The 27232-nt window shown below is 38.7% G+C and overlaps 1 protein-coding gene across 9 annotated transcripts in view; it reads right to left on the reverse strand.

Annotated features, from left to right (window-relative positions):
- CACNB2 (calcium voltage-gated channel auxiliary subunit beta 2) overlaps positions 1-27232 on the reverse strand; it is a 245547-nt gene that overhangs the window by 80072 nt on the left and 138243 nt on the right. For 6 of the 9 annotated variants that reach the window (XM_030943441.1, XM_030943439.1, XM_030943438.1 and 3 more), the window contains one exon: positions 5098-5217. In XM_030943441.1, the coding sequence (XP_030799301.1) occupies positions 5098-5217 (120 nt within the window). Of the gene's footprint in view, positions 1-5097; positions 5218-6057; positions 7394-27232 lie in introns of those variants that run through there. The other 3 variants (XM_030943444.1, XM_030943442.1, XM_030943440.1) reach the window with 1 other exon arrangement.

Below are 27232 nucleotides of genomic sequence, written 5' to 3' on the forward strand. Positions count from 1 at the left end.
CAAGTTATCTGTCTTCCTTATTACGTGAAGAAAGCCAGGATACTAAAGTATCTACAGCTAGGTCTCTAAATGCAGGCTGTGTTAATATCCCTGTACTCTTTTTTTCTTCTCAAACCCAAGAAGCAGAAGAAGAAATGCTACTTAGTAAACCTAGTTCATCACTCTAATCACAGTATGAATGGGAGACGACCGATGTCTTCTAATTAAAAATGGTATTGTCTCTGGGACGTTTAATTACAGGTTATGTGGGCCCTACTGGAAGAAAGAATCCCAGCCCCCAACAATGCAGCCCAACAGTAAGAAGGGATAAACTGTTCAGGGAAATAACCAATATAACAGCAGGCACTAGTGTAGAACAAGTATATACACTTCAACTGAAGACAAAAGACTTCATGAATACACACCAGAAGAAACTATAGGTCACAAAGAGTATAAAGGAAGCTGCTTTACATCCCAGTGTTACACACCAAAAAAACCCAGCAGAAATTAATGAAGAAAATGAAGAAAAAGAATATCTGTAACCTGATTTGAACAGGTCCAGTAATGCAGAACTCACCTGCAGCTAAGCAACAACCAGATTTGCAACTGTACTTTGGGATCAACACCTCATTCTTTTCCCAGCTAGACCTCCGGGCCAGCTGTCATGTGATCCCAGCAACTATGGCACAACATTAGTGATCTAAATGGTTACATGCAATAAAAATATTCTAAAACATAAGGGCAAATGAGAAGAAATCAGTGAAAAAAATATGACCACACACAACAGCTAACAGTCCTATCCTGTGTTGCTATAGGTTTGTGTGCTGCTCAGCACCATGACATTCTGGTAATTGAGAGAAAATAGAAAGAAGGTCCATGAGGGAACAAGCTGACATAATATAAGGATGCACATCAAGGAGATGGGCACTTCTGGCCTGTCAGAAATGCTACTGCAGCTTCAGTAGACATACCTCAACTAGCTTTGCAGCTGCCCGCTAGCAGCATGGGGTCATTCTGAGGCTGTGAAACCTGTCTGAGAGTGAATAAATACTCAAATAACTAGCCTTGGCACACTGCACTGGATAATTACATCTGACAATCTTTTTCATGCCCTCAGCCTCACAGAGCTATGTAGGCATTATCCCAGCCTGCTACACATTTCAAAGCTGTGGTCCCCAAACCATGCATGGAGGCAATGCATTACATTTAAGACATTGCATTATTACTCACAGTCACAAGCCATCACCACTACTACAGCACACATCAAAAAAAGAAAAATGTGACAGCTTATATCATTGCCTCAGACCCAGAAAAGGGACATCTAGTATCAAAATTTCAGTGGCTCACCATCTTAACAGAAAAATTATTTTAACAGCATTTAAAACTAGAAGCATATATATTTCAAATTTTTACAAACTCCTAAAAGGATGCTAGCAGTGGAGCATTAGGTGGAGTGCAAACAAAGCAGACTTGAGGGGAATTGAGATTTCCTATTAGTAACGCAATTACTGACTTCTCATAGGCCATGATCTCATTTTGACAGTCTTTTTATTTTTAATTTTTGAATCATCATCCTTCAACAACTAAAAAGCTTTTTTGACTGTAAAAATGATGGTTTTTTAATTATTAGTGCTAAGCGTAATTAATGTCATTATTTTTTTGTCAACGCTGAAGATTCATGGTTTTGTGAAAAGAAGAAACTCAGCAAAGTACCACAGGAAGCCCTTAGATTTGGATACTACTACCTGGACACAACACAGGTCCTCTCTCTTTATCCTAGATTTAGCACATGCTATGGTCTGTGAGGAGAGCACTGAGGAAATCCTCAATGCTTTCAATTTTTTCCCCCCCCATATCAAACCAACCAAACAAAAACAACAACAAGAACAAAAACTCCCAGTCTTTTTGCATTTTATTGCTAAACTATTCTAATCAAGACCATTTCATCTCAGCTTTGAGCTGAACAGCTTCATTTCAGATCTGTTTCTTTCAGGAGTAGACTCTGGCCTGCAGGTAGCCTCATCAGCTGCCTCTTAATTTTCTGTCCCTGGATGACTCCGAACACGCGCCCGTGGCCCCACCTTCCTTACAGTAAGTCACATGCCAAAGTGAGTCAGCAAAATATGCTTAACCATTTTCCAGAGAAGCAATGCTTGTATTAAATAATTAAATGAATGAATGAATAAATAAATAAATAAATAAAAGTAGCCAGAATGTGCATTTTCTTATGAGCTTTTTTGCTTTTATTTTCCCTGTTTGGATAGGTATAAGAGACACATTTAGGCTTCACACAAGCACTTAGATGCTAGAAAAATACAAATTTAAAGATCTTAAAATTGTCCTAACAATTTTGGCATTGTGTGCTCTATCACTGTATTTTTATCTTTAGTTTAAGGTGTTTTCCCTAGCTGTAATAAAGGAAAATGGATGTCATTTAACTCTTTTCATTAACTGCGTGACATGGTTCAATAGTTTTTTATCTACCCTTAATTCACTATCATCTTTCCTTCACCACTGCATTATTCATGTGTGTCACTCTCTTCTAATTCCCGTGACAAATACATTCGTAATGATTTTATTTAGGAACAACACTTCCTCACACGATGAGAAAAGGCAAAAGTTAAAGCAGCTTCGTCACTTGGCTCTGCCTGGAAGTCAATCAGGGCATAGGCAAGGCAGCTGTGGTGAGCAGGCAGCAAACCTGCAGCCTGTGGCAAAAACATCTGGGGGCTGACAGCAGCCAGGAGGCACCACCAGCAGCTACTGCTTCATTAATTTTACTGTGTTTCAGGGAGGTGAAGGTCTGAACCATCAATAAAGGCAAAAAACCACACCCTGTCATATTTTACATCTACCGAGTTAGGCTTAATTTAAACACATTTTTAACCACTTATTTCAAACAAAAGCAGCAATTTCACATAATATTTTATTTAATAGTATTAATTTAAATATTGCACTAGACTAAATATTACGCTGCTACAGCCTCTATATAAAATTATTGACATACATTACCTCCTGGAATGCCTTTTAACATTTGACTAGAGAAACAAAAATGTTAATCTAATTCCAGCCTTAATCTATTTTAAAGGAAAAAGTATTCAAATATCTAATTTTGTGTTTTCTATGACTGGAATAACCATTGTTACAACAGGTTGGTTTTGGCAGTGCCTTTACTACTTTGACTGTTCACAAGTTGTCTTACAGTTTCAGACGGTGTCAGACCTAGAGACGATATTTCATGCCAGCTGGAGTGGGAACATTGGTTTTATGTATAGAAATACAGCTTTTAGAAGTCAAGGTCTGCTAGCAGATTCTCTACAAACTACAATGGCAGCTGTGCTAGAGGTCATGAATATTACATAAGGGCTGTCCATGTATTCAAGCCAGCATCAGTAAGCCAAATTCCCATAGCAACACTAGCATAGATTTACTCATTGCTAAGGGAGGCATCAGTTCAGCAGTAAGCACTGCACTGCTACCCTGATTAATCTGCAAGATACTATTACTTCAAATCTTCTTTTCAAGATTGTGCTTTTACTGATAAAATTCAAAACTTCACCTGAATTTCAGGGCAGCTCTTATCATCTTTCCCAGGAGCAAAAAACCTCAAACTAGCAAAACCCACCCCTGATAAAACTGAAACTCTTGACTACAATCAGCAATCTCTGAGATACAAGGCTGAAGGGAAGAAGTGAGCAGCTTCTGTTGAGTTTCTGCTGCACTGATCCCAGAACAGCAAGATCCAACTTCAAAGAGATGTTCAGCATCTCCTACACTTGGCACATTCCAGCAGCTCATTAAAAAGCTGTTTTAGGAGCTCTTATTAAATATCAGTTAACAATTACATTTTCAAAAAAAACATTTTTGGCTTCCCTATTCAAGCTTTCTGGCCTGATGAAGATGTCTGCTTGTGCATTATAGTACTGTATTATTTACAGAGCTGGTCTTTATCACATGATCAGCTACAGAATGCAGTGATCTGGACCCACAAATTTCTGAAGAGCCCGTGTAAAACAGGTGGCATAAATGGGCAGAGGTGAAGCTGGCAGTGGAGAATTAAATGGAGTAGGAGATGGAAAGGACATAAAGAATTAAACTAGGCAAAATGGAGGAGGGGACTCAGAGAAAGTGAGAGAAAAATGTAGATAGGTAGATCTAAGGGGGGATCTCAATGGTGAATTTAAATATATTAGAACAAAAACCAGATTTTGGAAAACAGTAATACATTTAAATCTCACAGCTAGCATACCAAAAAATGAAAAATCGGAATGAAGTGATAAATGAATGATAATAAATAAAATGAAAATAAATAAATAAATACAGGTGCAGTATTATTTAAAGATATAGCACAGATGAAAGAGAAACAAGCCCAGCAGTTTCATTGCTGAAACCTTCACAGTCCTAAATACATCTCATGGAAAATATATAAACATACAGCAAAAACCAAAAGCTCATTTAGTGTTTTCTTACTACACTGTCACTATCTGCCAGGAGCATGGAGAGAGGAGAAATCTGAAGAAGACCTACAGCAAATGACTCATGGGGTCACTTAACACACAAACTGTAAAGTCATTGAAGTCTTTAGGAAAAAAACCACATTTGTAACAGATTCTCCCTATTTACATATGACTTGTAGGGACTGATTCTTCACTGAAGGGAAATTAACAGGATGTTCAATTGAGGGCTGATTTTTGACACTGTAAAAGCATTGAGTGCCCTGGCAATCCATGGGCAAACTTTCAGAAACATCTTCAGTAAGAACGCATAGCATTGACCCTATACACTGCAACAAATGCTTATATTATATTTAATAAAAGAAGAAATGCACACATTTAAATAAGAATGTTCTGAAATACATAAGTCAGTCAACTGCCTGTTACAGAAAACTGATTCTAAGTGATTTTTCATGGAGCATATATTTTCAGCTGCTGTCTGAAAGGCTTATAAGAGCTCTAATCTATATGTTAACACATTAAAAATTAGTTTATCACTAATGCATGAGATGGCAAAGAATCATGGAATGGCTTGAGTTAGAATGGATCTTAAAAATCATCTAGTTTCAACCCCTGCTTTAAAGCCAAGCATTTTATGAGTGTGTAACATGAAACAATGCCTTACCTTTGCTTTTTCCAGCTGTGCCTGGGCCTGTCGCTCTGCCTCTCTCCGCACTGCTTCCCTATCTTCTTCCAGAGATACATCTGAATCAGATGGACGGCTGGTGTAGGAGTCCGCCGAACCCTGCCAAAGAAAAGAAAAATAATGTCACAAGTTCCTTTGATGTTAAAAAAAAAAAGAAAATAAAAAAGTAGAAGTGCTTATACACCTTGCCTTTTCTCTTACTTCTGTATCACTGAAAAGAAACTAACTGCCCAAAAGGGAAATTCTTTTAGAAGAAATTTTATCTATGTAAACATTTTCTTCTGGAAACTTTCAAAAAGTGCAGGTGTTTTCTCCAGTGTTTTACTTCCTGCCCTATCTCTGCACTCTTATTTGTGTGCTTTTCAGCAAGCAGAGCCAGTTTCTCTGGAGACTTACAGCACTGGTGCAGTGCAGGGCTGAAGGACACACAGCAGCTTCAAGGATGGCTCCATAAAAATTAGAACTCAAAACAGTGACAGAAATAGCAAGCAAACAGACTTTCTATAATCAAAATGCAAATTTACTATCAATAATTGCCATTACACAATATCACTGCTAAGAGATTTAATCTCTGCTATGCATTTATATTTTAGGGCAGCCTCTCTACCTGACACACTTTCCCCATCAAAACAGCAAATGGCTCATATCCATCTCTGCCCCTCAGCAAGACATGCAAATGACCACAAATCAACTTCCAACTAATAAAATCCGTCTGGACTCAACACATGTCCCTGTATCACCACAATGGAAGCAGCCACAATGCCAGAACAGCTCTATAAATAATGACAGCTCTGCTTTCTCTCTGCATCTCCCTGCATACAAAATAGAGTTCTGGTAATTCAATCAGAATGAAAACAACTGTCCTCTCCTCACCGCCTTTTTTCTCTCCCTCCTTGCAATATATACAATATAAAGTGATAAGGAAAATGCAGGGCTTACACAGATATCAGAATTCTTCAGACGTCCTCCTTTGGCTCTTTTCAGAAGCCTGATCCAGGTGGCCTTCATTAGCCAGACAGCTCAGTTACTGTCCGCAGCTGCAGCGCCCGGCACTGATCTCATAAAACATGTGCACACTGAGCACTGCAGAATCACAGCTCCTTTCCTATCCATGCTCTGCCGTGAGAGCCTTCCTCCTCTTTCCTCTGCTTTTCAAGCTTCCAGCCTCACTGCTTCCAAGTATTCTACTGGAACTAAATTCTCAAATTTTCTCATGCCAGTAGGAAAAAATGAAAAAAAAAAAAATTCAAAAAAACTCCAGAAAATCCAAACCACCTTCAAAAATCTCAACTTCAATGATAAAAACATGAAATAAAACCAGCTTCGGAAATATTGTGAGAGATGCTTCAGCTGATCATAAACTGAGATCGATCACAGAAAAATACCTAGGGCTTTTTCCTTTCTGTTTTGGGGGGCGGATTTGGCTGTTAAAAATAGTGCTTGTAAAAGAACCTTTTAAAATCCTGTGCAAAATGTATTCAGTGACATTTGCAAGTGCAAAGTTCATTTCATCTCTTCCTAGATTGGCTGGGGGTGGGGTAGCAGGCTGTTCATACCACTGGGCATGCTCCATATGTGCAGCCTTTTACGCAGATGCTCACATCACACCGGGCTGTTAGCCTATGCCAAATTGCCATTTTACATCTCAAGGGTAAACAGCTGGAAAACGCGAGGTCCCTGTGAAACTGGAAGAGCTGGTACAGTGTTTCGTTCCCGTCATGGATGTCTGCTGCCAGCCACGTTTCCCTTGGATGCTTGCTCCTGCCACGGAGTGCTGCCCTCCGCTGCAAAGCACTGAGCTGCACTCACATTTCCCTTACAGAAACCAAAAATACGCCTGTTGAGTGGGAATTTAACCCCCTGCCTACTGCGTATATTTTTTTCTGACATTAGCAGAGGAAAGGAGCAAAGAATAACTGCAACATACCACGTAACACACAAATATTAGATCCTAATATGACAAAAGCCAAACAAAACCTTAAATTTCACTATTCTGCTTTTCAGAATCACCCTCTACCCTGAAATAAACTGACATGGGAGTGACACACTAAGGCAGGTTTCCCTAGAGCGTTTAAAATTTACTGACAGACATGCAACAATCTAGGTGAAAAAGATCACTGTAGCTGACTGCAGTGCCTACCTTTTATATAAATTCAGACTTACAAGAAAAACAGCGAATAAAGACTACAGCTGAGCACAGTGGTCATGTACATGCTGCAGTTTGTCAGCATATCCCAGGAATGATCAAATCCTGCCATGATTTGTGTCTGTGTAACAATGAAAGTGCCCACCACAAGTGATGCAGCAGCCTCCGTTTCACCATTATTAGAGCAAATAACAGTTGTCACTAAACTCACACTTATAAATAAAGCTACTTTTTAACTTTACAAATGTTTTACTTTTTTTCCTTTTCTGAAGTCTGTAATAGTTACAGCATAGAATTTAATAAGCTGTCTTTGAACTGACAAAGAAAATTATTCTCCAACGAATATTTTGTTTTTCAGGAGTTCAGATACATCTGTTAAGTTGTGGTGATTGTTCAAAACTAAAATGTCTCCTGAGCCAGAGCAATAGGAGCAGAAATCAAAATAAAATACACTCTAAGTTTATTGCATTTTTAAAAATATCTTGTCTGCTAAGAAAATATACAGAGGCCCTGTAACATCCTCAAAGCCTGTCAAATTTTGCTGTTCTTTAAAATTCCCCTTTGCCACAACTTCTGACCCAGCTGCCAATAGAAATAGTGGGAAAAGAGGATCATCAATAAGCAGACAGAAGTTTAGTGCAGCCTTTAAATCCAGTTATGGTTGACACACCAGTGGCCTGCGGACAAAACCACTGATGCTATCACAGCACTAATGAAAGGTGTGATGAGTCTGTGATGAGCTCCCCCGGAGTCCCAGCCCCCAGGATACTCTGTGGTCCCTGGACACTCAATCCTCCTTGGAAAAGGCACACCCAAACCCAAACCCAAACCCTTCCCCACCAGCACTGCAGCTCCTTGGTGCCACTCTGCTGCCATGAGGAATGGTGCCATAAACCAGCCCTGAAGCAACACTACCTTTAAGTAAGAGGAAAACAAACAAAGTAGCCATTAAGCATGACAGATCATACGACAGTGTGGGTGTTTGCTCCCTACAGCACTTATGGTGAGCACACAATATTTGACACTGACCAAGCAGCATAGCATCACTTTTACTGTCTTTCATTCTGCTGTGCACAAGGGATACTACCTAACCAGTCCTCTCCCTATAAAAAAAATCATGAAGCACAGTAACATAATTCCTATCTCCCCAAAGGGGGCAAAATGACTTTTGGGTCAGGCTACAATTGCTAAAATTTTAATTTCATCTTCTTGGCCACAGAGATCCTTTACAGTGCATGCCATGTCTTGGGTTGGTCACAGTCCTAACACACATCCAAAAAATCAGAATGATTCCATTCATTTTAATTATATTGACAAACTGCATGAATCAACCACAGTATTACATGTATTTTCCCCATGGTACAGACATGGTCATGTAAATTTTCTGTGCAAAGGGAAAGCTGGAAGCTTTTTTTCTTTTTGAATATGGGAAAACCTCACAGCTGGATAATACAGGGAAAGGAGGAGCATACAATTGCATTTAATTAACTGTGTAAATTTCTGAGTATTTTTATATGAGCTAAGAATGCATTCAATCACATTATGATAAAAAAAATTAAACCTATACAAAAATTATGATGAAACTATAATAGAAATACCTCGACTAGTAAAAAAAAAATCACAAGTGGATGTGCATCTTCCGTTAATGACAACCAAGGAAATTACATTTCCTCACTGGGAAGGAGGAAATGATGCTGAAATTTTTTTGGGTTACTCTGGAGAACAGTAAAAATCTTTTCCCAAGAGCTTCTGGAATTCAGTCTTTGTGAAATTCTTCATGTCTCCATCTTGTTCCTTTGCCATATGGAAGAGCTGCAGTAATATCTGTATGTAATATATGTTACTGCAGCCCCCAGTTCCTCATCTTTTATGGGAAACTGTTTAATGAAAGTGAGGTAATGCATGTTAATAATTATTCCATATATTTATTCTTCTTTTTATTTTATTCCTTACTTTGCAGGTTTACAGGCCCAGTTTGTTTGAAAAATAAATTTCTGTTTTAATAACATGCTTGAAAAATATTTCCCAATTTTCTTACCACTTATTAGAGTAGCTTCTATGAACTATTCTTATAGTGCAAACTCATACTTTTCACACTGATAGTGCTCATATGTGATCATATTTGAATTCATTTTCCTTCAAGACAATAAATGCCTGATGTTTTTAGTATTGCAGAAGGGTGACATCTTTAGGACACTGGGTCCCTCAAGTAAAAGGGTTTTTTTTATACTATTTCCGTTTTCTTGCAGGTAGAAACTTTTTAGGTAAATTCGGTAGTGCCTCTAGATCTCTTATTTTTCTTGTTAGTTTTCTGTATCTATGCTTAATTTTCATCAGCACAGCTGGAGTTTAAGTACAGATTTTGACTGATAAATTCTCACTGGGTTAATACAGCCATCACTACCCTCACCAATTCAGTCTGGCCTTTATATAGTGTTTTCCCTTTAAAGAATAAAAACAATCTGAGTACCATGACTAACTTTAACAGGGTAATCCAGTTAGGAATTAGATATCATTAGAGCAGATCATTTTCCAGATTACTGAAAATTTGAAAGTAATTATCTTCTTAGAAAGATCAACCAAGTTCCTTCAAGTAAAGACTTTTCACATTATTATTTATTAAATGAAGGCAGGAAGCCTTCATTTGAGTGAGCAAACATGCATGGAGATTTTACTGGGAATAAGGAAATATATGTGACTGCACACGTATATAAAACCCTTAATTTATAGCAGTGGGGTCTTCTCTAAGATATATTTTTTATCTTTTCATTCACTTGATGCTAATGAGACTTTTAAATCCAAAAGGAGAAATTACTTTATGTCTTCATTTGATTTATACTTTGAATATGGAAAGCTCAGGCCTCACTGTGCCAGTAAGAGGAACAAATCACTTCAATATTCAGAATTTATAAAGAGATATTGATAACTGCTTATGTTCTTATCCTGTGGCAGCAGTAAGAATGGCACCACACATCCCACTAGGACATGATTTGAGGTAGTGTATTATGTCCCTGTGATATGCAACTCCTTCCTGATTGCTATGAACTACAGTAAAGAAAAAGAGTTATTTCCATAAATATTTTAAAATTAATTCAGAACAAAGGCAAAATGTGGAATGTCAAAGTTTAGTATGACGTGAAACTGCTGACATTGGCACATCATAATATGCCAGGGTATACAGATTGTTGTTTCACCCTAAACTGATCAACCTGAAAAATATAGTCAGAAGTCAGAAGCTCTCCCACAAAGGCACCATGAGTAGAGGGGACCTCAGTTTGGCAGAGGGACCACAGGTGGTGAATGTGAAAATTTCTTATCTATGAAGTTTTCTCCAGGTGTCTAAACAATGTCATTGATTTGAATTATGTTGAAGAAACACAAAACGCTGCTCTGAGAATGGTATATAATATTATATGGATGTTAATTATTTGAGTGTAGAATTTATAGAAAGACCAAATTTAATTCAATTAATTTTTTGTAAGGTATGTTTGAAGTGTATGACAAACTGCAGAAATACCTTTTAGCAAAGGAAGAAGAAGAGTCCATGTTTTCTTTAAGGCACTATCAAACAGGAATTGTTAATTTCTTGTGTATGGGTCATGGATGCTTCACACCCTGGCAAAGTCTAGTCCTGATGTCCTCCCTGGTTCTTGACATGCACCCTGCAGTGCAGCGCCACAAAATTTACGTGTAAATAGACAATTACTATCCAAGGAGAGCTACTGGCTGCTACTGTAGGCATTGAAATACTCAATGTTTGCATTTAAAAACCAAACTGAATGTTGATTAAAATGTTTTTCTTGTTCTCTAGAGCTTATGTGGCATTGCTATGGCATCTACAGCCATGGGAGATGTTCAAATCACAGGACTGAAATATCAGAACAGCTGGGAGCTTTAGGGTGGCAATGTGATTAAAAAGGAGATTATATAGGAAATCAGTCTTCTCTTTACCCTTAGCATGACTTTGGCAAGCTTGATGGCAGCATCCAGCTCTCCATTAACAGGTTTGCAAGGCATTACTAATCTAATCAACAGCTGCCTGAAAGCAGAGTTTTTTAAAACAGCTCTTAGGTTTGCAGAAGACTAGATTTTGGCATTCAGGAACCAGGTAAACAGCTGTACTAGGTACTTTATCAGGAAAAATCAAAACAGCAAAACCAAAATAACCCCCCACACATTTGCACTCACATTTCATTGTATTAGCCTAAATGTTTGCTTCTATGTTGTTTCACTAAGAAAAAGTGAAATGGGTAGGTATTTTTAGAGGAATGATGGTCTTTCATGGAGACTCCTCAGAAAATCTTTGAAAATATGCAAAAAGGCAGCTGTAGAGCTCAGCCTAGTTAGCAAACAAATAGAGCCCTCATAGTCAGAGCTAAACTTTTCCCAACTCTGTGGGATGCTCTGGTGTGTTAGCTTACCTGCTTTCCAAAAAACATCTAAGATATAAGACTCCTTGAGACCACATTGTGCTTGGCACTGCACAGTCACAAAGTGAATGACAAACACTGCCTAAACAAGCTTGCAATCTAAGGCTGAGAGAATATGAGCAGAAAAAAACAACAAAGGAGTAACAAAGGGATCAAGGTAGCAATGCAATAGAAAAGAAAGCATTTTTAAATACTGGATATCAGAATTATGACTCATCTCTTGCATAACCACAGTGGGTTGTTCTTTAAGTAAGTTTCGTTTATGTATTATGGCAGAGATTAGTTCTGTGAAAGCCTCTGAAGGAGGATAATCTGGTAGCTCTGTGTATTCTGACAGAGATTCTCACATTTATGAAATAAGAGAAAGGGATTTGGATGAAGAGGGTAATGACAGACATAGAAGGCCGTCTCCAAATTCATTAAAAGAAAAGCTTTATCAATAATATAACCACATCATTGATAACTTAAAAAAATGAAACAAAAACATCCTACAAATTAAAGAAAAATAAATGAAATTTGATGTTTTGAGACAATTAATTGGCTCTAGAGAATGGCACTAAGCTATTAATGATTTTGAGCTATAGAGGAAAGTCAGAGAGGTGACAAAACTAAGATGTTGCCAGTGGAATGACTTGGAGACAGGTGTCAAAGAAAGAATAATACACCAAGGAAATGACTGCAAGCAGCATGAACCTAAATCTTCTCTCTTTTGTCTCAGACTGTCAGCACACACGTGGATATTAACACAGATTGACTGACTCATGGTAACTTTTGAAAACTCTGGTAACTTGATTATATGTTTAAGACATTAGGTGAAGGTAAATCAGACATATTAGTAACAACAAGCTGACCTGTAGTGCTGTTTACTAGGGCAGAAAGGGCTAAAAAATTAATGGTTTTAAGGAAAAATGGAAATATAACTTTTGACTGTATTTATTAATAAGCAGCAAATATCATGAAGAAAGGATTTTAAATTGCAGAAAGACAATTCAGAAAGAAAAGAATTTAGAATATAAAATGCTATTTATTTGATATGAGAGCACAGACAGAAAGACAAAGATTGGGTCAGCCATGAAATTAAAAGTGGACAGTAAAAAAGAGGGAAAATGGAAAACACATCTGGGGTGTCAACAAAACCAGAAAGCTAGAAAAGGAAAGAATTTGCAGGAAAGCATGGCAACCATCATCCCAATTTGTCTCAGCTCAGTTAAAAGTGCCAATTTAGATTCTGTGTTCCAGATCGTCAGTATATTTTTATCTGGGATTTTGGTTCAAGTCATTAAGATTTTCTGCATACTTAAAAATAGCTTCCTTGAAAATTCAACATGAAATTCTGTTACCAGTGGAGAATTCTGAAGGAAAAAAAGACTATTTCGCTTGAATTTTATTTTTGATCTCCATACATACAGGCCTTACCTAGTTTTCAAATCTAACATTTTTAATCTACTCCAGATAAAAAATTGAAGGTTTGGGGGCTTACTTTCTTATTAATTTTTTACTTTATTAAAAACGGTGACGTTAAGCATATCCAATGAACTCTTATGTATTTTAGTATTTCACAGAACCATAAAACATCCCAGACTGAAAGAGACCCACAAGGATCAAGTCCAACTCCTGGTCCTTCAAGGGACCATCCCCAAGAATCACAACATTTGTTTGTGAGGATTTTCCAAACTCTTCTTGAGCTCTGTCAGGTCTTTTGCTGTGGCCACTTCCCTGGAGAGCTGTTCCAGTGCCCAACCACCCTCTGGGTGAAGAAGCTTTCCCTGACATCCAGCCTGAACTTCCCCTGACTCAGCTTCAGGTTATTCCCTTGGGTCCTGTCACTGCGCAAGACAGAGGAAAGATCAGCGTCTTCCCCTCTGCTTCCTCCCACAAGGAAATTGTTACTGGAATTGCAATGAGGTCTCCCCTCAATGTCCTCCTGGCTCAACAGACCAAGTGACTCCAGCTGGTCCTCACACAGCTTCCCTCCAGACCCTTCACCATCTTTGCTGCCCTCCTTTGGACACTCTAACAGTTGAGTGTCTTTTTTATATTGTGGCACCCAGAACTGCCCCCAGCATTCGAGGTGAGGCTGCCCCAGTGCAGAGCAGACCAGACCAGGACAATCCCCTCCCTTGTCCTGCTGGCCATGCTGTGCTTGATGCCCCCCAGGACAGGGTTGGCTCTCCTGGCTGCCAGGGCACTGCTGGCTCAGGTTCAATGTGCCATGGACCACGACCCCCCGGTCCCTTTCCATGGCTTTGCTCTCCAGCCTCTCATTCCCCAGGCTGTCTGTACATCCAGGGTTGCCTCATCCCAGGTGCAGAATCCAGCACTTTCCCTAGTTGAATTTCATTTGATTGGCGATTGCCCAGCCCTCTAATTTATCAACATCTCTCTGCAGGGCATCTCTGCCTTGAAGGGGGCCAACAGCTCATCCCAATTTAATGTCATCACCAAACTTATTCAGTATATCAGTATGTCCTGTGTCCAAGTCATTTATGAAGATGTTGAAGAGAACTGCTTCTAAGACGGAGCCCTGTAAAACCTCAGAATCCCACTGGATTCCAGAATCCCATCAGATCCCCAGTCTGATGTCACTCCATTCTCTGTAACCCTTTGTGCCTGAGCCATGAGCCAGCTGCTCACCCATCACAGGATGTGTTCATCCAGCTGTGAGCTGGAAATCTTGTGCAGAACAACACTGTGAGAGACGGCATTGAAAGTTTCACTCAAATCCAAAAGGATTCCATCAACTGGCTCTCCTTGATCAAGTGGGTGGATTATCTTGTCATAAAAGGAAAATAAGTCTGTCTAGCAGGATCTTCCCCTCAAGAAGTGGTCTGGCTGTGACCAACAATGCATTGTCTTTTAGGTGGTTTTCAGTAACTCCCAGAACAACATTCACCAAAATTTTACCAGTCACTGAAGTGAAACTGACAAGCCTGTAATTTTCAGGATCATCCCTCTTGCCCTTCTTGAAAACTGGGACATTTTCCAGCTTCCAGTCAACTGAGACCTCTCCAGATCACCAAGACTGTTCAAAAATCATTGAGAGAGGTCTTGCAATGACATCAGCCAGCTCTTTGAGGACTCTTGGACAAATCTCATCAAGCCCCACAGACTGACAGGCAGCAAATCCTGCATAAATTTGGAGCTGACTGGGAGTTTATTATTCTCACAGTCATGGTCCATCCATGCTTAGGGCTCTGGGACCCCCAAAGCCCATCATCAATGTTGAAGCAAAGAAAGCATTAAACAACGCTGCTTTTCCTACCTCCCTGTTTGTGAGGTGACCATACTCATCAAGTAACACGTCAAAGGTATTACTGGATTTCCTCTTTAAAAATACTTTTTATTGTCCCTCACAGTAGTGGGTAGCTTCAACTCTAATTGAGCTTCAGCTGCATGCGTTTTCTCTCTACAGTGGTGAGCACTGTCTCTGCAGTCATCCCATGTCACCCAACCTTTCTTCCACTGTCTTTTTTTTGCCTTAGCTCCAGAAGAAGATCCTACTCAGCCAAGCCAGCCATCTGCCTTGCCTGCTGGACCTCTGACATGTTGGAATTTCCCACTCTTGTGCCATTAAGAGGCGGTACTGAAAGAGCAGCTAGCACTGATGGACCCCAACATCCTCAGCAGTATTTCCCCAGGGAACCTTATTCACCAGCTCCCTGAGCAGCCTGAAGTCTCATATCTAGGGTTGAAGCCTTGCTGGCAGTTTTCCACCTGTCACCAGAGTTTTTAAACTCAACTGCTCCATGGTCTCTGTCACCAAAAAAGTCATCAACCACCACTTCATGAGATCCTCTTGTTAGTAAGCATCAAATCAAGGAGGGCATCTTTCCCAGCCAGCTTCCTTAGTACCTGTACCATGAAGTCATCATCCAGATGTTTTTAGGAATCTTCTGGGCCTGGTTTTTCCAGCTTTGTAGTGATCGCAGTTAACACTTGGCAAATTGAAGTCCCCCATTAGGACAAGGATGGATGATTTAGAAGTATCCCTTAATTCCTTAAAGAATAATTAATCAGTGTCATCATCCTAGCTGAGTGCCCTATAGAAGACTCTCACAATGGTATCTGCTTTTTTTGTTTGTCCCTTAATCCTTAACTAGAGGCTCTCAACTGTCCCAATGACAACTTCAAATTCCAGCACTCAAACTTTGTCAGTTTTCAAAGGTAACAACTGCTTTTATACATATTTTTGCTTGCTAGCCTTCATTTTTATACCATAAATACAGTTTTGTCTGTTTAAATAAATGGGGTTTTCTGCCATCTCTTAATGATTTAGTCTAACAATCATACACTCTGAAGAAACTGCTGTCATACACTAGTTGTCTACTGATAAATTTATTTTCCAGATCATCTGCTACTGAAATTTTGATTTTCTAGTCATGGTCTCTTATTAACAACTGCCATGACCTAGAACACTGCCATTTGCTCACCACTTATATTAGGAAAGGTTTTCTTACCAAGACCTCTGTTAAACTGTGCATATGAAGACCAGGGAATTAATTAAATTTCCCTCACCCAGGCTCACTGAAACCTTAAGCCCTTAAAACAGAGATTCATTTGTGACTCAGCCCAGGTATCTCTTGCAGACACAATGACCCTTTAGCACCTGCAGTGTTCCTCTCTTTGATACCACCAGAAACATCAAGTAAGCAGTTTTGCACTGCTTGGCATCATTTATTTCAGGATATAAACATGACAAAAAAATACATCCTCATTAATGGGCTTAATCTAAGCCCAGTTTCTGAGAGTGCCAAAACCACATGAGTTATTGTGGTTTCAGGTGTTAGTCCTTTGCTTCAGTCTTCATCCCCATAGACTCCTTGAAAAATAACAGGACTGTTTCTTTATAGCCATTACCTATGCACCAGGTCTAGCATAAAACAAAGCAAAGTACTTGGGATTTTATCAAGAGGATGAGGCTCCTTTTTCACTATTTACACATTACAATTACTCTCATCTGATTTCAAGAATAGAACAGTCTGCAATACTTTGAATGAATAAAAATATCTCTGGAAAGGCCTTTTGTACCTCTTGTCTATCACCTATCAAAATAATCTTGAAGAATTCCCTTTCTCCAGCATATATTTTCACAGTTTTTGTTCTAAACCAAAATACATCAGTTAATGTATAGATTGCATGATGCCAACTACTCACATCCATTGGCTCATTTAGATTTGTCTCTAAAAGCCACCTGACCTAGTGCATCCACACAGAGTGGATGAGGGTATCAAGATAAAAGAAGCAATAAATTCCTGATTCTCCCATCCCCATCTACATGGCTGTCACTGCTTGCACAGCTCCACCAACTGTCCTTTGAAAGAAGGAGAGTGACACAGTTTGTGATTCTGAGTGATCATTTTTAGAGCACTATCCCCACCTCTTTACTAATAAATAAGACTGAAGGCTCTGCATGTTATTGTCCCTGTTTTTCATCTGCAAGACAATGCAAGAATGTGGAGAGTATATACAATGCTTGTTTCCAACAAAAAATAGTAAAAGGTTCTAGGAAACCATCTGATAGTATAAAATATACAATATTGAAAAAATCTAAATGTATTTTCTCATAGATAAAACAGATCTTGTACTATGGATTTATGCTAACACTAGAAATAAGATTGCTTAAATGAAGATGTGAGGGTTAAAAGGGCAGGGTATGTTTTAGACAACATGGAAACAGAAATGTGCTTGCTGATGAAGATGGTGCTAACCTGATTAGGTTAGATGCTAACCTGAAAGGAAATAAAATATAAATGAATTGCAAAAGAAAAATTCAAGGAAATCATAAAAGCAAATGGTGTGGTGAACTCTCATAATTCAGTGCTGAAGTATTTTTTGTGTTCTGGGACATTCACAGGTTGGAAAAATAGAACAGATATTTTCCAGGATAACAACTGAACTCAAGTTTCTAAAATTATTGCAACCTAGAAGACCAAGCATTTTCTGTTTTTCAGACATAGGAGAAACATCAGGAACATTCTTTCTGCTTCAGAACAGACCTTGCCTGGGTCAGTTACATCATATCCCTCACTGAGCCATTTCCACTTCTAGAGGATATACCACTGATTTTTCTTTCATCTATTGTTGCAATACTGAATACTGGCAGAAAATACATGTTTGATTACCCTGCCACACACCTCTCTGAGGAGCCTAGCTCCTTGCTGTTGATAACCTCCTTGTGCATGATGAGAGATCAGGACTCCAGGCTGTGCAAGCCCCATTCCCTCAGGTTGGATCTGCAAGTCAAGTGATCCAGCTGCAACCATCCTGAATCATCCTCTCTGATTTACCCACATCTTTCTGTTGGGGCACCAAAACTGGTCACGGTCAAGCAGCTATGTTCTAATGAACGCTGTGATTATCTCCCTGGATAGAGTGTCTGTACTACTTCTCATACAGTAATCATGAGTTTGGGATTTCAAAAGAATCTGCAACAAGATATACAATGGAATTCTTCTCAAAAGGAGACAATATACACCTTTGGCAAACCTTCATTTTTAGAGTTGCTGTGCAACAGTCAACTTGTTCAAAAATTTTAAGGCAAGCAGTATCTCACTTTGTTGTAAAGTGACATTATTAATACGCTACCAGGATCAAAAAAATTTGTAAAATCCCTCAGATAAAGAGATTTACCCTTGCAAGTTTCTGGTTAAAAATGAGTCTCCAGCAACTACAGTGATGAAAGACACAAGAACAGAAACTCCAGTTCTGCAAGTCTTAAGGTCTCAAAGTATATTATGCTAACTTTCATCAAAGAAATGCAAACAATCCTATGTCATCCCCAACAATTTGTTTCCTTCAGGAACTCCACAGGCTAGAGCCTGCTTTTTTTCCTCTCTGATCCATTGTTTGGAAATGAAATAAATTTTCTCCTTAAACTCATACAGTTATGCTCAGTTAAAAGTTCTATTTCTTCCAGTTTACAAGGGAATCAGTTTCTGCTTGAAGAATTACCACCCAAAAGTATCATCTGTCCTCTGCTGCTGTCACTGCTGAATTCCCATTGAACAACAGGAATATGACAAAGGTGGCTCTGAGATTGCCATTCTGCTGTGCTAATTAGGAAAGCAACTCATATTTGGATGAGAGTCCTAAAGGTAGAGTGAACAAAGAGCAGCCAAATGTAGGTAGGTGGATGATGGGCATCATTCAGATTATCCAGAGGATGAGCACCATGAGAAAGCAGCAAAGAAGGACAAAGCTTCAAGAGGAGAAATATCAGGGTAATAGGAGAGAAATATGAGAAAGTATTTCAAGCATGAAAGAGATGGATGGCAAGGCAATAAGCATTTTCTGAACTTTTGCTTTTTGTTCTTGCCACTCTTCAGTTTAGCAGCAGAGATCACAAAAGCAGAAAGGTATCTTTTCTAGGATTAAAAATACTGTATAAAAATACCAAAACACAAAAAAATTACCTCAGTGTTATTTGGGATTATATGCCTGGCTTGAAAATGATAGTTTGTAAACTACTATCTTCCTTTTGTTTATTTTTAACAATACACATTTTTACAACATTTAATCACCTCTGTACTCTATGAAGCTTTCCATTAAAGCCAGCCAATAAATACCCAGCAGATCTAGGCTTCTGAATTGAAGCACACAGGTAGAAAGCTGCTTCCACAACTGGCTTTTTCCTGCTAACAAGCATTCAACAGGCTCTCTGTGCTTACCCTGATTTACATGAAGTCAGTCCCCAAAGTGTGCACAGGCAGGCAAAATTTAAAAATGCTAAAAAACCCAAGAAGCATCACTTCTCCTAGGTCACACCTATGGCCCATTCAGTAGACTGTACATGCACTGCTATACCACATTTGTACTCAAAACCCCTCAAACATTCTCCAGACACAATGCTAGATTCCCTGGTCAGGTAAAAGTCAGAAGTCACCACTAAATTCAAGACTTTAGAGAAATCCTCTTGGCTCTCAAGCGGAATTCTCAATATTACGCCAGCTAAACTCAGTTTTGGAGAAAAAAAAAGGATTTGGTAGCTTTTTTTTTTTTTTTTAATTTTACATTTATTCTTAACTGATTTCAATTAGTCTGAAACACTTCTTACAAAATATTGAAAAATTTTATTTAAGAAAACAAGAATGTCATTCTTGATTTGCACTGCTCTCCTTCCATTATTCCTTCTGTAAGAGTTATTCCATTTATGATCAGCAATAATTCATATAGTTAGCATCTCCCTTCCTGTTCAAAGTTTTTAACTTTACAATGCTTAAAAAAAGAATCATGGCTTATTGTTTCCTTCATCATGCAGAAGAAAAGGAAATGCTCGTTGCTGAAGCTGGCAGAGTAACACAAGTGTGCTCTTTTATAACCTCTCATGTTTTGTCAGTTGTCTGCAAACCTGGATCTTTTCATGATTTGAGAGGGTGTCACTATTTTTCATTCCTGTTAATTTTCAAAATCATCACAGCCTATGATTTCCCTAGCAGTTCCTTCTTGTTTCCTCTCTTGATTATGCTAAAACAGACCTTATTGAAGTTGAATAGCATTGCATTCACACCATAAAATCTACCAGAGAAGCACCACTTTCAATTGTTACAAGTCAAGCTGATCCACACGATGTTGTCTAACTGGCAGGACTAATCTCTCCCATCACACTTACAGACAGAGATGTCCAGGTTTATTTAAAATAACCATAAACAAAACAGCAAAATTTGCAGTGTTTGGATTTTTTCTAAATATATCCATTTTACTGGGAGGCATTTGATTACCGGAATATCTCAAATTTTAGTCCTGTGGTGACAAGGCAAAAACAGCTACAGGAAATGGTATCAGCTGAATTGTGTTTTGTCCCTCAGCACACCAGGACAGTCCCATCCAGACCATTTCCCAGATGTTCTTGCCTGCAAATTCCACTGAACCTCTGGATCCAAAGTGATGAGAACATTATTTTGTACTAAAAAGACATGACTGAACTGAATTATTAATTTTTCCTTACAAATCTATGTTCCTGGCAGGAGAGGAGAGAGATAACATTCACGCATGCAAAGGAAACCTCCTAGAAGACAAAGCAGCTTAATTTACCAGGAAATAGGTGTATGTGGTGGTTCTCAATGTCAAGGTCAAGTGAAATGTCCATCAGCAAAATCAAAATTTCACATATGGTACTAAGGTCTTGTACAGGGAACCTTATGATTTCACTTAGGCATGACTCAAGGCCACCCATGTTCTTGCCAGGATGTCTATAATGAATAACAGAATTACAGCTCACAATATGAATTATTCCATTTTAGAAGGAATTAAGGGAAACAACACAACTTTCTTAAATATATGAGGGAAACCACAATATGATACATATGATAAACTGATTATATTTGAGCAACAATCTAATGCCTCTTTCATATCTCACTTTATAGATATTATCCCCATATTTACATGGAACCCAGATGAAGGCAAAAGAATCACAGTGAATTAAAGATTAAAGGCCTAAAATTTCAGAATTATACTGGGCATCCTTCACTAACAGGAACTAAATCAGTTGCTGGGCCACTGCTGGACATGATGAAAATTTCTAAGAGCAAGTCTTGACAAATGAAGTAAAAACATGGGGATTTCTCCTTTGTGCCCTGAAGATTTTTATATAATCTGCATTCTCTCAGTGGAATCAAAGAAAAAAGTAGGCAGGTGAGAGGACATGCGGAGGAAAGGACATCTAGTCCAACCTCCTGCTCAAGAGTAAGTAGCATATTCAAAGCCACAGCAGATTACTCAGGACCCTGTCTAGCTGAGGTCTGACAATCCCTATGGATTAAAATTTTGCAACTTTACAAAGGGTTTTAGTCTTTAATCTCCTACACCAAATAAAAGTGTAAAGAAGTTCTAGGAGTCTTAGGATAATAAACTATGAAGTTTGACATTTAGCCTCAAAAATTAGCCTGCTGAGCTGCCATTACAAGCAGATAGAAACAATTCTATGAAGACATGCACAAGGTCGATTTTAGTAAAGCCTACTTCTGCACATATAATAAACTTCAGTTACCTCCAGTGAAGAGGTAAAACTAAGTTTGTAATTTCCTTTCAGGCAAATATACTTAATGAAAAGACATGTACAGATCTTTTGTTTCATACTTAGTCATTACTAAAAGGAATAGCTTTGAAATACTACTATGTTCTTATGATTCTCAACTAGTAATATTAATGTATCAGCCTTGCTCCCATAAACTGGCCTTTTATTGTTCCCGCTACTTAAAAATTCTTGTATTGGTTTACCTGTCCTTAGACTTAAGCACTCAGCTGAGTAGGAAGCACTCTCATTCTGTATTTCGGAAAAAAATTGCTTTTCTTATACCAATAAAAAACTACTTTGATTTAAAGAACTTATTTTTAATAAGAACATCTGTATAGATATTTGTAAGAAACACAGAAACTGCCTTAAAAAGGTAAAAAAAAAAGTGTTAACTCCAATTCTTATTAACTCCATTTGACTGGTTTGTAAGCTCTAACAGACTTCTAAAACTCTATTATAAACCATAAAATATAATATGGAATACTAGAATTTTAAACATCAAAAATTCCTACACACTGCTAAATTAAAACGCATAGAATCACACTGCGTTGTAAATGACAATGTAAATGAAATGTGCACAGGAGAATTTCCCAGGGATTTTAATCTTTCATTTCTGAGGAAAAAACCTTTTAAAATGGCTGGTTCCTATGGGTCTGTAGTTACAGCAATGAAAACACCCAAATTTTGCTAAATTTTTTCCCAGCAGAATCTTAGAAATTAATCTGGTCAGAGGTGTATAAAATAATAATAGTAAAAAGCATGGTTATCATTACCCACTTCTGTGTAAACAAAAGACTGCTGAAAAAAGAATTGATGATTCCTGCTAAAGATGTTACCTATCCTCCAGATTTTGTAATTCTTATTCATCAGCTGAAGTAATTATCTGGAAAGTAACATGCAGTGTAAGTAAACAAACACCATTTCATTTAGGCATTCCAGTTCCTGGAACTTGTTTATAATTTAGAGAAGACATGTCTTCATGACGATAGATGTCCATGGCTTCGATAAAAAGGTAGATGGATTCTTTCCCTGTGATAGCCTTCCTGAGAGCCAATGTTAAATAAGAACAAGTTATAGATTTGCTCTGATCAGTTGCTACTGAATTTGTTCATCAGAACAAATCATCTTACTTATTATCATCAGCTAGAAAAACATATTCCCAAACAGACATAAACACACAGCCTCAACTGTAAAAGAAAAGGAAAACAAAGGAAAAAAAAAGGACTTGTGGCCCAAAAAGACTATCAAAGAAACTTCATATCAAATATTCTGAAATGGGATTTTTGGTCCTTGATTTCCCTGTGTGGAAGGTTTTTATCAAAATGCCACTGGACTATATCCAGCCTGCCTGCTAGGAGTGCTTAATTGAGCTGTTGTAACTGCTAGAGTTTTGGAAGGTCAAGAGAGCAACAAGCTACCCAGGCTGCCAGCCACCACCTCACACACCATTGATGGGAGAGGAGCTGTGCTGCCCTGGATAGGGAGGCTAAAACAGGCAGCCTGCTGCAGCAGGCGAGCAGGCAGGATGGCAGACAGTGCCAACATGCCTTCTTGACTTCAGCTTTCCATATGTGCTGTAGGGAAGTCAAGATTTCCATTCTGCACGTAAAACATCTTCTGCTAACCCTTCTGCCACCCCTTCTGCTACCTCACATCCATCCACAGGCTAAACAACGTACACATCAAAATGCATGTCACAAATACAAAGTGGAAAACAAACTTTAAAGTAACGCTATTATTAGAGGCAGAACACTGAGGTTCCTGCAAGATCTGGATTTATTTTGCACCATATTCATGCACAGCATATGCATGTCCCATTTCCTTAACTGAAGACATTCAAGCCACTTTCTTCTGAATATCTCAACTTCTGCATGTAGGGCTCCACCCCAAGCATTATGAATTGATTACTTAAACCATATGCCATTAGTATCTTTTACCCAGAGGACATCTCTAGCTACATAGGTCTCCTGACATTTAATTAAATAAGAACGATGAATATATGTGGCATAAGAGGGAGGAAGTTGTAAATAATTTCCAAAAGCCTGGACACACTCACACAGTGTGCAGAGGAATCCAAGAATTAGGTATGTAGCTACATAAATCAGGGAAGCCCAACTAACTAGCTTGTTGTTAACTCTGTACTGTCCTGCCTAGATTATGGCTTCTATAATTAACACTTTTTTATGGCTACATTAGCTTAATACAAATTCCTCACTGAAAAATAGCCAATTATTTCTATCAAGGCCTGTAGAATAAATGATGAATATGGAATAGAAAAACTCATGTATTCCTGATCGTGAAGTTATCAGGTTATTTTTTTTCCCCAAGTCCACACTGGTTCACATCACTGAGGTAAAGTGCCTTGTGCAGCATGGAGGCTGAGCAGTGCATTGCCAGGAAGTAGGTCACTATCATGGCCATTTCCTTCAGGTGGAAATAAACTGAAACCAAGACTAATAGATGAATTAACAGATTTCATCAGGCCTTGGTGCTATCAATACACTCAGAAGCCAGGTCCTGTGAGAGACCTACTTCCCTCCTTCCCACTGCTGTCTCACAAATGGAAAAGTAGGTGAGAGATTCAGAGCTCCCTCAAACAGTTTGGTGGGACTTTTAAGCACTCTGATTTTGTTATTTTTTCTTCATGTTTGTGAGGTGAACTGCACTGGTCCTGCCAACCCAGGCCAGTTTTCACACTCTATTTCTCTTACACTCTACTCCTTAAGCAGGAGTAAACTTCTCCTTTGCTATTTTACCTGGAGCTGGTCATCGGGGTTGGTTTCTAAATGTCAGAAACCATTTGACTTTCACAGGACTCCGTCTCACACGTGCCTCAGGCACAAACCTGCTTCTCAAACATCATGCACTCACCATGATCCTCTTCCACAATAAGAGAAATGCTCATTCCCTTCCTTCATTGTGTTCAGGCACCGCTCAGCACTAAACCAGTGCAAAAGGATCTAGATAAATTGCAGTCATTGACTTGCCTCATATTTTTTTTTGAAATATCTATTTCTAAATGTTATTACCTGAAGGGAGAAACCTTGTCTTTAATCTCCTGAGCTCCACACTCCCTAGGACCCTACACTGAAAATCAGGTGTTCTGAGCTCTACACAAGGGACAGCTGATCCACTGCTCACAGACTCATGTACATAACAGGGACTAAAGCTCATGCCTCCACCCATAGCCCCCACAGAGCTCCCCACCTTTTTATTGACTGTTCATGTGTTGGACTGTGGGGGCAGAGTTAGGGGAAGGTCAGACATACTACAAATACTTTCGATATACTCTCAAAAATATAAGAGGCTCCATCCTTAGTCACTGAAATTCAAATTAAAGACAGGAGGCAAGGAAATAGAAGCTATATGAAACAAACAGTAACATCACTATTAAAAAATCTACTTCACATAAACTACAGGACATTAGATTACACACTGATTTTTCTCTGGGGAAAGAAGTACAGTCACTACAGTTGTGCAAATCACTAACTGGCAAGTACACTGGCTGTCTTGGGAGTAACACAGAAATGACCAATACTTTCCTCTGCATGGGTTTATTGAGATTTTCCTCTCTAGTGTTTCCCTATTCTAAACTGAAACTGTTTCAGGAGCCGTTCTGCTACACCATCAGAACCACCAGCTCTCCCAGGCTTTCCTTGGGGAAATCCCAAAACTCATATGCAGTGCTTAAACACAGCTGAGAGGTCTCTGAGCTAGTCATGGGGAATGATGCCATACAGAATGACCCTCATTTTTCCAATTTATGAAAAGAAAATTCTATTGCTTCTACACTTTGGCTGCTGCAGAAAATCCACAGGAAAAAGGGCTTGCTAAGGGTGACTGTTTCACAAATCTACATGCAGCTCTGGATGTGAGCCCATCTATTTTCACATATAAGCACTTGTTTCTTCCACATAAGAGTACTTCTCACTAAACACACAGTTTCAAGCCTGAATAACTCAATTTCTTGTGCAGCTGTACAATACTTGCAGCTGAAAATTAACCAAGTGCTATTGTCACTAGAAATAAGTCAAGTGTCTCCTAAAATTTAAAGATAAAGAAACAAAATGTCAAGGGATTTTTCAAAAGACAGACTCATGGCTCTGAAGCAAACCTCAGAGACTGAATTTAAATTGACTGCCTTTCAAGTCTGTACTTCAAGTTACACTCACGAGTAGTACAACTTATCTATCTGAACATAGCATTAGATGTTGTTGCCTTAGGTTGAACTAAGGTGAACGTGGAAAAGCCATTCCAAAATCTTATGGTTACATTTTTACAGTGTTCTGCCACAGGTAATTTGCCAAACCATCCTTGTGATAACAAACATTTTAATTCAATTCAATTGCAATTCAAGGGAGAGGTTCCCGAAGAAGCAATTCTGATTTGTTTTCATACATTCCCATGTCAATCCACACTATGATGAAAACTACCATTGCTAAAAAGTTACAAGTGACTCTCTCTGATCTTAAACAACATCCTTTTCTCCCTTCACTCAGTTTCTGATACAAGGTAAGTAGCAATGACTCAGAGTAAATACATCACTGTATTCTCCCTACTGATTTCTAGGACTTAAAATATTTCTAAAATAGGTGGGGTTTTCCCTTGAAAATTAGCCCTATCAGCAGAATGCCTGTATACACAGAATTCGGATCTGTCTGATTCATGAAGAACAGTCAAAAAGTAGCTCTTCTCAAACCTGAATGACATTTGACTGCTCCAAGATATTCCCCTCCCTGAGAAATTTAGCAGACAGATTTTCATACCTTTTGGAAGATAATTCTGCCTGGCAGGAGTCATGAGTATAACTGGCATTTATCAACATCATACTTATTATTCCAAAAGAAGTGTTCCATCCTTCAAGAGGACATAGGCAAACTCAACGGAAGCGAAGATTTAATTTAAATAGACAAGTTCAAAACTTTTGCCTGGAGAACACAAGTGACAAATGCTCAATTTCCAAGGCAACCAAAACATATGCCCTGGACATCACAAGCAATTCACTGGACTTATAAAGAGGTTTCCCACTCTTTTTAAAGATATTTTCCAAGAAAAATATCTGTGGAGATCAAAAAAAGCCAAATTTTGAGTTTCTTAGGAAAGTTAAAAATTGATCACAAAAATCTGAAAGTTACCCGCAATAGAGTGAATGAAATTAAATTATTTTTCTTAAATGAGCAGTAATCAAGAAAATTCGCTGCCTCTGAATTACTCTGCTAAAAGAATAGTTTCCCAGTGATTAGGTTTTTCTCAGAAGAAATCCTAATTAACCCTACACTTACCATCACAATATTGGATCATGCTCATACAACAGAGCCCAAAGTCTCTGCCAGGGGAGACTGCTGGTGGGAAGGAGTGACAAAACACTAAAAGTGTCCTGTGCCCAACTGAGGACAAGAGGGTGCCATCAGCCCTGGTACACCTCCATCAGGGCCCCAGGAAGGCAGGAGGGATGCGGCGGGAGCTGCCAGCACCCACAGCCCTGGCAAGGCTCACCTGAGGGAGGAGGAGCAGATGTTCTGCAGC

The sequence above is a fragment of the Camarhynchus parvulus genome, chromosome 2 (assembly GCF_901933205.1).
Source record: "Camarhynchus parvulus chromosome 2, STF_HiC, whole genome shotgun sequence".
NCBI classification, from domain to species: domain Eukaryota; kingdom Metazoa; phylum Chordata; class Aves; order Passeriformes; family Thraupidae; genus Camarhynchus; species Camarhynchus parvulus.